General features: G+C 38.6%; 1 protein-coding gene across 1 annotated transcript; it reads right to left on the bottom strand.

The window, feature by feature from the left end:
• Nucleotides 1–1,850: 1,850 nt before the first annotated feature.
• On the bottom strand, nt 1,851–6,541 carry LOC137929477 (glutamine--fructose-6-phosphate aminotransferase [isomerizing] 1-like). Its single transcript, XM_068772445.1, has one exon. The coding sequence runs from the start codon at nt 6,319–6,321 to the stop codon at nt 4,297–4,299; it is 2,025 nt and encodes a 674-aa protein (XP_068628546.1). The 5' UTR covers nt 6,322–6,541; the 3' UTR covers nt 1,851–4,296.
• Between the last annotated feature and the right edge of the window lie 7,954 nt (nt 6,542–14,495).

Raw genomic sequence — 14,495 nt, 5'->3', positions numbered from 1 at the left:
ATTAGCTCACAACCAGTTTACACGTTTGAAGGTGAAATAACAGAATCCACAAGCACTTATACACATTCGAAATATACGTTGCTTTCCGGATATTTTCGTTTTAAATAAATGTCGTTTGTAGTATTAAAGAGCACCATTTGTCAACGACTGATCAAAATTATTTCTTTATTCTATTTTATAAAATTTTTGCGTATTTCTGATAGTCGAATTTCCACTATTTTTTTAAAAATACCCTGCAGTGTTTTTTTAAAGTCATTATGAAAATATAACATATTAATTTAAAATTAAATATATGTTAATAATGAAAATAAGTTGGGGTAGTTCCTATTAGCAGAAAAATCCCCAATGAACATTCTTGAAGGTGCCAGTAAACATCGTTAACATTTTGAATATTATTGTTATAACGGTCCGTGGGAACTCTATATGAATATCGGTTTTCATTCCTATTAATACCATTTAAAAATTATTGTCAAACAAAAAAATACGTACACCAAAGTTTACTTTAACGAAATTGATATGAGAAAGTAATTAACAAATAAATTTAATTTTTTAAGATTAATCTTCAATTTTTACACAGTGTATTTATGTGATTAGGGTTTAAAAAAAGGTTTAATGTCGCTGAAAGTTAGAAGCTTCCGAGATCGTCCCGGTGGAATCTGTTATTATAAAATTACTGAACTAATTATATAATACCTTTATCTGTTTTAAGGTAGCTAGCGCAAACAAACAGTAAAGCAATTTTTAATGAAGGATGGATAGATGAATGGAAGGGTAGGGACCAACATGTGAAAATCTTAATTTAAATGGCACAATTACTTGCTTCAGATAAATTTGTTGTCAATTTCGAAAAAGAAATATTTAGTTTTGTTTAGTAATTTCTTTATGGACAAATGATGTTTGAGTCGCCAATAATACAGAGATTGGAGGAAGAGACCTTTATGAATAGACACTACGAAGACATTGTGGCTTTCTAAATTGAAAATTTCTAGATCGATTTTCTATCGGAGATAAGAGACGAGAGTAATTTTGCTATCTGACGGTACGGATGGTATGGCAAATAATTCGTAAATCGAGTATAATCAAAGATAAAATGGAAATGGAGTAATATTACACCGAATATTCGGTACGGTTAATGTATGACTACAGCCGACAATCACATTTATTACCGTCTGTAAATACGCTGTGTTTCTCCTACTAGTGAGTATGCATGCAGAAAATAAGCAATTGTTTTTCTCGAAGATAGGTACAAATTCGCTTCAAGTAAAGCGGTAGCGTCCAAGGTAAAATGAAATAATATCTCATTATAAATTTCATGATATTTTAACAATTAGTGTTAATGTTTTAATTGACCTATAAAGTAATTGATGTATTGCTACATAGTTTAGTAATTAACATGTTTTATGAACATAGTTGTTTTATAGTGTAGTTGTATGACCTTTTTAATAGTATTTTGTTCTATTTTATTTACTAACTTTCACTGTGTAGCAAACATTATTGATTAATTTTAAAAATGGAAGCTAACGCAGACATAACTAGCTGACCTGAAATAAGAATAATTGTATAATAAAATTGTATAATACATTAATAAACTAAAAAAAATAGGTAGCAGCAGTAAATTTTTGTAATATTTATAATATTGTTTAAAGGAAAATTATGTTTTCGTAATATTTATGTTCTTCAAAGGGGTGTAAAGATATTTGCGATTTACTGATATTGTACTGGTTAATAATAATATATTAATAAGCATATTTTCTTTCTACATTTAATAATCAAGAATGTTTAAAACAAAACACAATACTGGTGGTAAAGAATTTCTGTTCTTTATTTTTTCCAATACTTTGATCGTTTAGGTTGCTAGGTTAATTCTAAATATTAATAACAGTTTATTTTATTTTTCTTGTTTAAAAGCAGTATAGGCAACTCTCACCTATTGACTTTAGTTATGATGCTTTATGTAAGAGTTGAACAAAATTGTTTCGACAAACCAGCATGACAACATTCATTTATATAAACAGGGTATAAAAAATGTGAAGCTGTCTAAAATTGTTTATTAATTACTAAAGTATCCAATTTAAAAAATTCTTTCCTTTAAATATCTCTCAAATTTAAATCGCGTCTTCGCGGAATTCGTTTAATGCAAATGAGATTTTTATTTAATGGGGCTCGACAGGTAGTCCGCAAATGGTATTTGGTACTATTCTTCAACCGACCAGAAAGTCAGTTCCTTATAGCAAACCTTAAATTTAGGTTAAACCCAAAAGAAATATGTACATGGTTATGAATTTAACGAACTCGTGGCAAGTTCTAAAAACCATGAAGGCTACCAGTACGAAACAACGGAATATGAATGAAATAGGAAAAATGTTTTGACACATTTAACGTTCCTGTATCTCGCTATATGAGTTTAAGTTTTAAGGTCTAGTTAAAAATTAAATGTGGATAAATTAAGATAAGAGCAAGAAGGGCCCGAGGTACACTTTCCTTTCTATATTACTTATACTTAGCAATAATTAAAAATATCCTTTTTAGATTCTTCATATTTTATTATTTACGTAAAAACAATTTATATGTCATATGGAAGAAATATTTTATTTTTAACGTTTTATACTTTATTTTACTAGGATAGCCTGTTGAACAGTATTTCGAATTTCATGTAGGCTTTTCTGAAACCAAAATATACAATGTATCAAGTGATTCCAATGCCCTGATTAATTTGAAAGATTATATTATATAACCTTTGAATAAAAAATCCCAGGTAAACCTGTGTTTCTGTCATTTTATACTGTAGTGGCTAACTAAAGATATGGTGTAAATAAACATAATTAAATCATATATATTTTTAATAGTTTAATGTAAAATATACATTTTTATCATTATAATAAACTTTTAAACATCTGTTAAACAGATCATTGACAATTTAGAGATAATAAAATTAAAATATATTACGTAAAATAAAATTTCTATTAATGGATGTGCGTAAAGTATTGTTTGTTATAAAATAACATAAGTATCACAAGAAAGGCGTAGTAATAGTGCCGCGATTTGATAACAATACTAATGTTTAAACAATTCAAGAATAAAATATCCATATAAAGAATAAATTCTGTATAAAGTAACAATTTGAAAAAAAACACTGAACTATATATTATTCTTTGACTAGTGACTCGCTCAGGACATTATAAAAATGAATAAAACACCTCACTAAAGCTTCAGTATGTAACTACTGTACACTTTGTATTGTCTATATAATGAATGTGATAATATCGCTTTGTCAGTGTCTATTATTTTTTATTTTAAAAAAATTAACAAACATGCAAGAAAAGATAAATGCACAACTAAGCAGTCCTTAATTTAGATTAGAATTTACTTGTGACCAGAAAAAATATTTGTTGGCAGTTATCATTTACATTTCCTCATTTTTACTAATAAGCAGTATTGATAATCAGATTTAAGCAATAAGGACTTCCTTTTCTGTGATAAATGTAGTAACAATGATTCAATTTAAAAAAATAAACACAATATTGTCTTGTATATAGCATGAACACAAATGATAATGTGTATTATCACTATAATACCTTATTACTATAAATTTGATACTTAAGTACTGAATATTATATATATTTACACAACTTACTGCACTAAAATCATATTACAAAAATAGGTTATTAATCTCACAATGAGTGTGACAAACATATAAAGACTAAACAAGAGTTACTAATATTTAGTATAATAAAAAGTTTTTGTTTTGCCTAAAATTAGGAAAAAAAAATAAAAATAGTATGTAGATAACTGTTTCATATAATGCACAAATTTATGCCTACAAACATAATAAAGATATGCCTTTGATTGGCGAAGCAAATTGAATATACTGATGTAATAAAAGGAATGTTCAACAGAAAAAGATTTAAAAAACTTGTGTTGGAATGTCAGCAAAAAAGAAGTATATTAACACCTAAAATGTGAGTTGATTAAAAGATTACCTTTAAAAAAGAAAGTTTCTATGTTGAACATTATGTTAAGTTTGGTACACAGATTACCTGTTCCAAGAACACTATTTCAAATATTTTAGTTATGATGCTTTATGTTAAAACTGCATCAACAGATATTCTACTACTAAACATTGTAAGTATATTATTGGTCCATTAAAACTGTGTGAATTCCTTGTTTTTTTAATAATATTACATAAGTGTAGGATGCAACTATTATATATGGAATTAGTAAAAAAGAAATCTATTTAACTTATTAACTAAAAACTTTATAGAGAGATCGCCAATATTATACACATATTTAAAAGTTTTATTCTACTGTGACAGATTTAGCAAGATTTCTTGGACAATCAACATTGCAACCTCGAAGGACAGCAATATGATAAGCCAGTAGCTGCATAGGGATAACAGTTAATACTCCTTGCAAACAGTCTACAGTTTTTGGCACCTCAAGGTACCTCGATGCCAGACTCATTGTTTCTGTATCACCTTCTTCGCATACAACAATTGGTCTACCTTGTCGTGCTGTTACTTGTTGCAATGCATTCATACATTTAATATAAACTGGATCACGCATAACTATCATCATTACTGGCATAGAGTCATCAATGAGAGCCAAGGGTCCATGCTTCAATTCACCTGCCATAATTCCTTCACTATGCATGTATGTCAATTCTTTTACTTTTAATGCACCTTCTAAACATGTCGCAAAATTGTATCCACGACCCATAATAAGTAATGAACGCTGGCGGTAGAGATCTTCTGCCAATGCTTTAACTTTATCATCTAAAGCTAATACCTGCTTAATTTTTGTATCCAATTCATGTAAGCCAGCAATGATATCAGAACGTCTCTTTTGGAGTGAGATGCGATCTTCACTAATTACAAGGGCAAACATTACCAGAGACACAAATTGTGAAGTGTAGGCTTTTGTTGAGGCTACACCAATTTCCGGTCCAGCATTAATGTGAACACCGCAGTGGGATTCACGGCATATGGAGCTACCAACAGTGTTTGTTATACCAACAATAAGAGCACCATGACGTTTGCAGTAACGAAGAGCCATTAATGTATCAGCTGTCTCTCCAGATTGAGATATGAAAAAACATACATCATCTCTAAAAACAGGTGTATTTCTATCCAAGAAATCTGATGCTAATTCCACCATTACAGGGAGTTCAGTCAATTCTTCCAAAAGTTGTCGAGTTGCAACTGCACTGTGGTAACTAGTGCCACAACCAATCAACATAAGCCGCCTGCATCGTTTAATCTCTGGTACATAGTCTTTTATACCTCCCAGGGTGACTGTACCATCTGCAAAGTTAAGACGACCTCTCATAGTGTTTACTATAGATTCAGACTGCTCGAAAATTTCTTTTTGCATGAAATACTCATAGTTTCCTTTCATAATTTGCTGCAACTCAAGCTTAAGAGTTAATATTTCACGTTGGTGTGGGTCACTACTGCTGCCAGACATACGATGAATACTGAGGACACCATCTTTAATATGTGCTACATCATCATCTTCAAAGTAAAGTACTCTATTTGTGTGTTCAATAACAGCAGAGGCATCTGAAGCAAAGAAATACTCAACATCCCTTTCTTCTTCAGGCTCAAAATGTGCATGGCTATTGACACGGGGTACAGAGGGTACAACTCCTCTTGTAGCCTTATTATTGGTGTACATAATAGGTACATGATCACTTGATAGACGGCGCCTTGTTTTGATCCCAACTAGCAAAGGGCTACCACGTCTGGTAGCTACACATTCATTTGGAAAAAAGCGTGATTTAAAGCACAAAGCAAAAGCACCTTCAAGTTGCTGAATTACCTGCTCGACTAGTTCTTGAAAGCTGTAATCTTTATGTTGATTGTAGATGTGATCAACTAACTTAGCAATGGCTTCAGTATCAGTTTGGGATTCAAATGTATACCCTTTATTTTCAAGGAATGTTTTAACTTCTTTATAATTTGTAATAATTCCGTTATGAATAACAACGAAAGCGTTATCTTCTCCGGAACGTTGCGGATGTGAATTGATTGCACTTGGTTCTCCATGGGTGGCCCAACGTGTATGTGCAATCCCACAGTGAGAATCTACACTATCTTCAACAGCCAGTTCAACACTGCGTTCTTGCAACAACTCTTCGAGAGCAGCTACTTTCCCGCTTCTTTTAACTACCGCTATATCTTTTTCATCAGCGGCATCAACAGCGACGCCCGCAGAGTCATATCCACGGTATTCTAACCGTTTTAAACCATTAACAAGCAATTCCAATATCTCTCGACGAGTTTTAGGCGTAAGATGATTAATGTACGCGAAAATTCCACACATCGTTCACGAAGTAGAGCAAATAAGTAGACCCGAGCGTACAAATCCGCAACCGACGACAGACTGTGAGCAACACAAAGTTAAACTGATACCTAAGACCTTCGAATAACTCCTACCACGAATAAGTTACTTTCACTTGCGGCCGAGCATACGTCATCATGTTCGTTATCGCAAATATAGTGTAATAGCGTAAATATCAGTAAGTAGCGGCTAAACCAGTCTGTGATCGTTTAACAGTGACAAAAATTGACAGACTGGCCCTTTCTGTCAGATAAGTGTCAAAATTGTTGCTAAAAATGTCTTATCTGCTTTAAACCCTTACAAAATTAATTGAATTATTTATTATATAATTATATTATTATATTAAATTTATAAAATTAAAGAACGCATATTTTATAAAGGTGTTATTTTATGTAATAAAGATATGAAATTTAAAAAGGTTGAAAAATTTAAAAAGCGGGATAAAATGTTATAGAGATTGACTTTTAAAAAACCTAACAGTCGGTTTTTTTGCAGTTATCTGTAATCGAAAAAGAACTTAATTTTTGCGTTTATTAGATTAATAAACAATAAATTAACTGTTTAAATTTATTTTCACAGATACAACAGATATTTAGCAAAATTTTCAATTTTCAAGTACTATACATTTAAACAATTTCTTGAACAAATTAGACGGAGTCACAAGTTTATAGGTTGTTTACTCATATTTTGTTTGTTGACAATGTCAATTATAAACGATTTTTAAATCAATATTAGAAAATGGTTGCACAATAAACAAGTTTTTATTAATTAATAAGTATTTTTTATATATAGCACAAGCGCTATCAGGTTTCTGTTTAGTGACGATCTTGTTAGTTGCTACCATCAATAATACATCATTTAAATCTGTCAATAAGCGTATTATATTACCTTTCGAATTTGAGGGTGGAGTCTAAAGCGATGCTGTAGCTACTAAAGGAATGGACTAATAATACATTTCATCTCATTTATTATGATAATGAGAGCGCAGATATATAGTGGACCGGACTCTCTCTGTTCCCCGGATGGAAATTGCAGGATCCGCGAGTGTAACGTTGCACGTAAAGTGTTCCATTTGTGTAAATTAATATTGTAATAATATTGCTATATAAAAAACCCGCCAGATGTGAAAGTTCCCGCGGACGTCGTCACAACGCTTAACCTTTTGTTTGTCTCGCCCACCCGTCTCGCTCACTCGCACGGCGTGCACGATACGCGCTCTTGCTTGCTCTTGGCAGGTAGCCAAGACGCGCAGCACGTGCGCCCGCGGCCGTTGGAGTTCTGAGAGTCGGATTTGAGCCATGGTTCGATGCGCAACCGCGCGTAGGCGAATTATTCATTTTCCGCGTACAAATTGTTTTAATAATTAAATAAACGTGTTTCCACATCACCACTGGCTCCCAACCCGTGGCCTACGCGCTAATTATCGACGAAATCGCGTACTCAACCGTTCGCCATCTTAGCGTCGTAGAAGAATCCTATCGAAAATTTAACAATTGTGCGTTATCGGAGTGAATTTCGTCAGTGGTTTGCATCTGTTGTTTGCGATGCCGCGTTGCAAGGCTACAGGCGTCCGTAACAACGTCGAGAATGAGGACTCGGACAGGTTCATGACCGAGGGGCAGCTATCGTCGTTCATGGTGGCGTTCGCCAAGGCTCAAGCGGAGTCAAACCGCCAGCTAATCGAGAGTCTTTTGCTGCGATCGCCGGCCTTCACCACAGGAGCGCCCTCGCCATCACCATCGCCATCGTCGTCTTCGGCTCATCCGTCTCCGTCGGGAAACTTCGCCGGTTGCACGGCTCGTTTCAAATTAACACGAGAAAGTGTACAAAGCGATCAGCGAGCAGGGAGTGCGGGCTCGCGCGCGCGTGCTACGTGCAACGCACGCGCCGCCGCCGCCGCCGCCGCCGCCGCTGTACCTGCTGTGGTAAGCGCAGCGAATGCGCCGAATCGAGGTAAACGGTTTTGTGTTTATTGCAAGAAGAGTGGACATAATCGCGATGAGTGCTCAAGGCTTAGATCTAAAAGTGATCCGCATACAGTTTCGTGTTACGGTTGTGGTATGAAAAGTGTTATTCGTGCTAATTGTGTTAACTGTAATACAAAAAAATACGGACACTAAGGATTCGTTCTTTGCATGCGATTTTATGTCAACAAATAGGCATTTATATTCCAAAACCGAGGCATCGCAATGTCAAGCCCATGTTTCTTTTGATTGTAATACTGTTTTTTTAAATTCTGTTTGTAATGTATATGATGTGCCTGATGCGCGGTCAGTGGATAACTCGCGTACCGAGCGCTTGCGTCCGGATGTTTGTACCAAAGGCCGTCCAATTTTGGACATAGAGATTTTTGGCTATCGCGGTACCGGTCTATTAGACACGGCGGCTAAACGTAGCGTTGCCGGATCCACGCTGTACTCCTTGTTGCTTAAGTTAGGGCAGCCGATGCGTAGTAGCGTCATGACTGTGAAACTTGCTGACGGTGTAGTGCGTGACGTGACAGTCAGACTGGTGGACGTTGTGGTGATGCTCGCGGGCGCATCAATACCTATCACATTTATAATTTTTCCAGATGCAGTTAACAATGAAACATTGCTAGGCATTGATTTTATACGTAAAGCTGGTTTGGTTATTGATATTTTTAATGAAACGTGGTTCACAGCTGATCAACCTCAGGTCATTCACCCCTTGCGTTGTGAGAAATCACGTAACTTCATCGGGTGCGCCTCTGCCGACATGTTGCGTTCGGACGAGGGTATGATGCTGTCACCACCTGAAAGAGCAAGCCTCGCGCAGACATTGCAGGAGTACGAGGACATTTTCCGAGAAGGGGGAGGACCGACGTCGTTCGCTGAACACCGCATTGACACCGGCACCCACCCGCCGATCGCCGTCCCGCCGTACCGCCTGACGCCTGCGAAAAAAGAAGTTATGGAGGCTGAAATTAATAAGATGCTGACGGAGGGTGTCATCGAAGAGTGTGAGTCTCCGTGGGCAGCACCAGCGCTGTTGGTACCTAAAAAGGATGGGTCCTACAGATTTTGTGTGGATTATCGCAAATTGAATTCCGTCACGAAGGTTGACTCCTATCCGCTTCCGGTGATCGACGATCTACTGCAGTATACTGGCAAAAGTTGTTTCATGAGCACCATCGACCTCAAGGCAGGTTACTGGCAGGTTGCTGTCAAGGAAGAGGATCGCGACAAGACCGCCTTCGTGTCACCATTTGGCGTTTTCAGATTCAAGCGTATGCCTTTTGGCTTGCGCAACGCTCCAGCGACGTTCCAGCGTCTGATTGACAGGTTTCGTTCAGGGTCTGCTTTAAAAGGCGTGACTATTTTAGGTTACATAGACGACCTCATCGTGATCTCTGAAAACTTTGCTCAGCATCTACAGGATCTTCGAGCTGTTTTCGATCGCCTTCGTGTCTTCAGCCTGTGCGCCAATCGAGCTAAATGCGTGTTTGCTAGAGAAAGTGTTAAGTATCTAGGTCACGTGATTTCGTCTCAAGGGCTGTCGCCTGACTCTGACAAAATCAGCGCCATCGTCGATATGAACGAGCCGACGAATGTGAAGCACTTGAAATCCTTCTTACAGACGTGCTCGTGGTTCCGCAAGTTCGTGCCGAACTTCGCAAAGGTTGCGCAACCGTTGACTATGCTGACGAAGAAAGATCAGTCTTGGTTGTGGGGCGAAGCTCAAGTCACCGCGTTCTTGGAACTTAAGAAATTACTTACCTCTCCTCCAATCCTCATCCAGCCAGATTATAGTCTTCCTTTTGTGCTTAGGACTGACTCGAGCAGCTATGCTTTAGGTGCAGCTCTCTTGCAGGGGGAGTCGCCGCGCGAGGAGCGTCCGATCGCGTACGCCAGCCGCCTTCTGACTTCGGCGGAACGAAACTACTCAACCACCGAGCGTGAAGCTCTTGCAGTTGTGTGGGCAGTCGAGAAGTTTCGCGGCTACATCGATGGTCATCCCGTGCGCGTCGCCAGCGACCACCAGCCCCTGAAGTGGTTACTAACCTTGAAGTCTCCTGCAGGTAGATTGGTCCGTTGGGCTATGAAGTTGCAGTCTTTCGATCTCCAAGTGGACTACACCCCAGGAAAGGCAAACGTCATCGCAGATTCGCTCAGTCGACCGCCATGCGTTGAGGAGGCTCGAGATGCTTGTGGCGTCTGTACGGTGGTGGTTGAAACGCCACGATGGGAGGCAACCGCTCTTCGTGAAGATCAGCTCGCAGATCCTGAAATCGCGAAGATTATCCTGGGCCTGGAGGGAAAGGAAGAAGTGGAGATTTGTAGGTGGACAGATAGAGGTTATCATATGTCAAAGGGGATACTTTACCGATATACAGAAGCAGAAACGGAAGAACCGCAGCTTGTTGTACCAGTCAACCGTCGGAAGCAAGTTATGGTTGAATGTCACGACGCTGCAACAGCTGGTCACGGTGGTGTTGATAGGACTTTGCATCGTATTTCCCAGCGGTTCTATTTTCCTGGAATGCGTCGTTTTGTAGCGGAGTATCTCAATTCTTGTACTGAATGTCAGCGTTACAAGCCTTCGAATGAGAAGCCTTCAGGCTTGTTGCAGACTCCAGTACCCGCACAGCGCTTCGAAGTTGTAGCAGTAGATTTGTTCGGTCCACTTCCTAAGGGTCCCAAGGGTGAACGTTGGGTCCTTATTGTCGAAGACACCGCCAGTAAGTGGGTAGAGCTGTTTGCGCTTACTGAAGCTACTGCTGAAGCTTGTGCTAAGATCTTGATAGAGGAGGTTTTCCTTCGTTTTGGTGTTCCTAGGCGATTAATTTCTGACAATGGTGTCCAATTCGTCGCCGATGTTATGCAGAAAGCCATGTTTGTTTTGGGTGTTAAGCAGAATCTGGTGCCCCTGTATCATCCAGAAGCGAATCCTGTGGAGAGGAAGAACAGGGAACTTAAGGTGCAGATGGCTATCCTCGTGGAAAATCACCATCAAAAATGGCCTGAAGCTCTGCCATTTATTCGTTTCGCTTTAAACACATCGTTGACAAAGGCAACCCAACAGACTCCTGCATACCTGACTTTTGCTCGCGAACTTCGCTCACCAATTGCAGCTCAGACGGACTTGCGTGCAGTTGTCGAAGCGGAGAACTACGTGCCGCAAATCACACCTTATCTGCTAAGACTCGCAGATACTCTCCAGTCCAGCAAAGAAAGTATTGAACACCAACAAGATCTCCGCAAAGCTGTTAAAGATAAAATTCGTAAAAGTGACAGTCTCGACGTCGGCGACCTCGTATTGATGAAAACGCACGTTCTCAGCAACTCTGCAAAAGGTATCAGCGCTAAGTTCGTACCTAAACGAGACGGGCCTTACGTCGTTCAGAAGAAAGTTAGCCCAACTACGTACTTGTTAGCGTTTCCTGATAAGTCCGACATTACCATTGGGAAGTATCATGTCTCTGACTTAAGACGCTATCATTCGCGAGAGGGTGAATGCACTGAGATTCCTGAGCCTGTGGCTCCAAAACGTCCTCGCGGCCGACCGCGAAAGCTTGTGTCGGTTTGACCAGTTGTGAGGTCACTGGTCCTGGTCAAAAGGGGGAGTATGTAATAATATTGCTATATAAAAAACCCGCCAGATGTGAAAGTTCCCGCGGACGTCGTCACAACGCTTAACCTTTTGTTTGTCTCGCCCACCCGTCTCGCTCACTCGCACGGCGTGCACGATACGCGCTCTTGCTTGCTCTTGGCAGGTAGCCAAGACGCGCAGCACGTGCGCCCGCGGCCGTTGGAGTTCTGAGAGTCGGATTTGAGCCATGGTTCGATGCGCAACCGCGCGTAGGCGAATTATTCATTTTCCGCGTACAAATTGTTTTAATAATTAAATAAACGTGTTTCCACATCACAATATATATAAAAAATAACATTATCTAATTTGTAATACAGTAAAAATAATTTTAATACTTGACTGTACTCGGTATATTTCAAGTGGGGTTAGTTTGTGGAAATATGCTATTGGTTCAGCGGATTTTTGTTTATAACAAACATTTCCAAAGCACCCGCACGCTGGACGCGATCGCGTTCAAAAGCTGACGTCTCACGCGCCGGCGCTAATTTGAATTTACATTATAAATTCAACTCTATTCTCGGAGCATCATTAAATTTACGCCACAGTGTTTGTCTCGTCTCGCACTCCAATGGTTTTAAACAAATAATATAAAAAAAAACATTGATATTAAGTATTGCTTAACAATGCTCAACATTTAGTCTGTGTCCATAATTCCATCAGTTTTTATTCTTATGACTTTTTTACTTTCCTTACTTTCTCTCATTACGTTTTACAATGCTTAAAATTTTGAACTCCGTTCTAGTAAACAATTACATCAATTTACGGTTTTTACTGTCAGCGGAGCAGATTGAATATACGAGGGTGAATCAAAAAGTTCTTAGAAGTGCATATATATGAAACCTTTTTGGATCAAGTTCGATATTCAAATTAAAGAGTGTCTATCACACAATATTTATGCAGACTGTCACTTGTTTTTGTCAGTTCGTTTGCATGTAATAGATTTTTTTGTGCAACGAGTTGCTAAAAAGTCAAAATTATGGATAAAAGTGAGTTACGTGCGGTGATAAAATATCTCAGTTTGAAAAAAATGTCTACGAAGGAAATTTTTTTGGACATTCAGCAGACATTAGGGGGTGATGCTGTACCCTATTCTACGGTTGCGTACTGGGTGGCTGAATTTAAAAGAGGTAGATCAAGCTGTAAAGATGACCCGCGTTCTGGGCGGCCTTCAACCTCCGTTACAGAAGAAAATGTAAAAAAGGTTGAGAATCTGGTTTTAGAAGACAGAAGAATGACTATAAAATATAGCTGAGATCCTAAAGATATCTTTTGGTAGCGTTCAATGCATTTTAATTGATTCACTGGGGTTCAAAAAAGTGTCTGCAAGATGGGTGCCACGAATGGTAACCGACGAAAACAAAAAGCGACGTTTGGAAATTTCCAAGCGTAATCTCGAAATGTTCCAGCGTGATTCGAATAATTTTTGCCGTCGACTTGTCACCATGGATGAAACGTGGGTCCACCATTTTGATCCTGAAACCAAAAGACAAAGCATGTCTTGGAAACGACCATCCTCTCCATCCATTAAGAAATTTCGAGTTGCTCCTACCGCTGGCAAAGTTATGGCCTCTGTGTTCTGGGATAGTGAAGGAATCCTTTTTATTGATTACATGCCAAAAGGCCAGACGATTACTGGACCCTATTATGCAAATTTAATCCCGAAAGTGCGTGAAGCGATTAAAGAAAAACGTCGTGGAAAACTGTCGTTGAACGTGTTGTTCCTTCAAGATAACGCTCCTGCTCATCGATCGGAAGTTGCGCTCAACGCCATCCGCTGTGCTGGCTTCAATCTCCTTGACCACCCACCATATTCTCCGGACTTAGCCCCAAGTGATTTTCACTTATTTCCAAAATTAAAAGAGGAAATTCGTGGAACAAAATTTCACGATAATGACGCGGTTATAGCTGCCGTAGAGGACTTTTTCGAGAGTCAAGAAAATGATTTTTTTTCACAAGGAATAAGGAAGTTAGAAACGCGTTATTCTAAATGCATTGCATTGGAGGGAGATTATGTAGAAAAATAAAATATTATTATTTAAATCTTTGCATTTTTTAAATATTGATTCCAAGAATTTTTTGATTCACCCTCGTATATGTTATAACTGTGACATCCATTCACAGGTGGCGTTTTTTATTATTCAAAAACCCTTGGACTTTAAGGTCGAATTTGCCCGTGCCTCGCACCAGCACGTATCCATCCTGTTTAATACCGGCGCTCCCAGTTCCGACCTGCTGCCGCCTGTCCAGTCGCAGGAAACCGTGCGGTTACCTACCACAGACATCAGAGAAGTATCGACCTGTTGGGCAAAAATCGGACCAGGCTTTCTGCACACTGCCCCTCTCATTTTTAATATGTTTTTTTCTTTCGTTGCCGGGTTCGCTGTTGTTTTATTACCTTTCCACCTCTTGGGCAGCGACTCAGTACACTGGCGCCCAACGCTTGAAAATGGGAAGCCGGATGCCTAGCCTAAGACCCCCTTTAAAGTAGCTGTGAACCACGAGCCACTATATACTAATATTTCACAGGATTGGATACCATCAGTGAA

The sequence above is a fragment of the Battus philenor genome, unplaced genomic scaffold (genome assembly GCF_028537555.1).
Source record: "Battus philenor isolate CCGP_79_NKW_IND1 unplaced genomic scaffold, ilBatPhil1.0.hap1 SCAF_5, whole genome shotgun sequence".
NCBI lineage: Eukaryota > Metazoa > Arthropoda > Insecta > Lepidoptera > Papilionidae > Battus > Battus philenor.
Note: the sequence above shows the minus strand (reverse complement) of the source record. Positions and strands in the feature narration are given on the sequence as shown.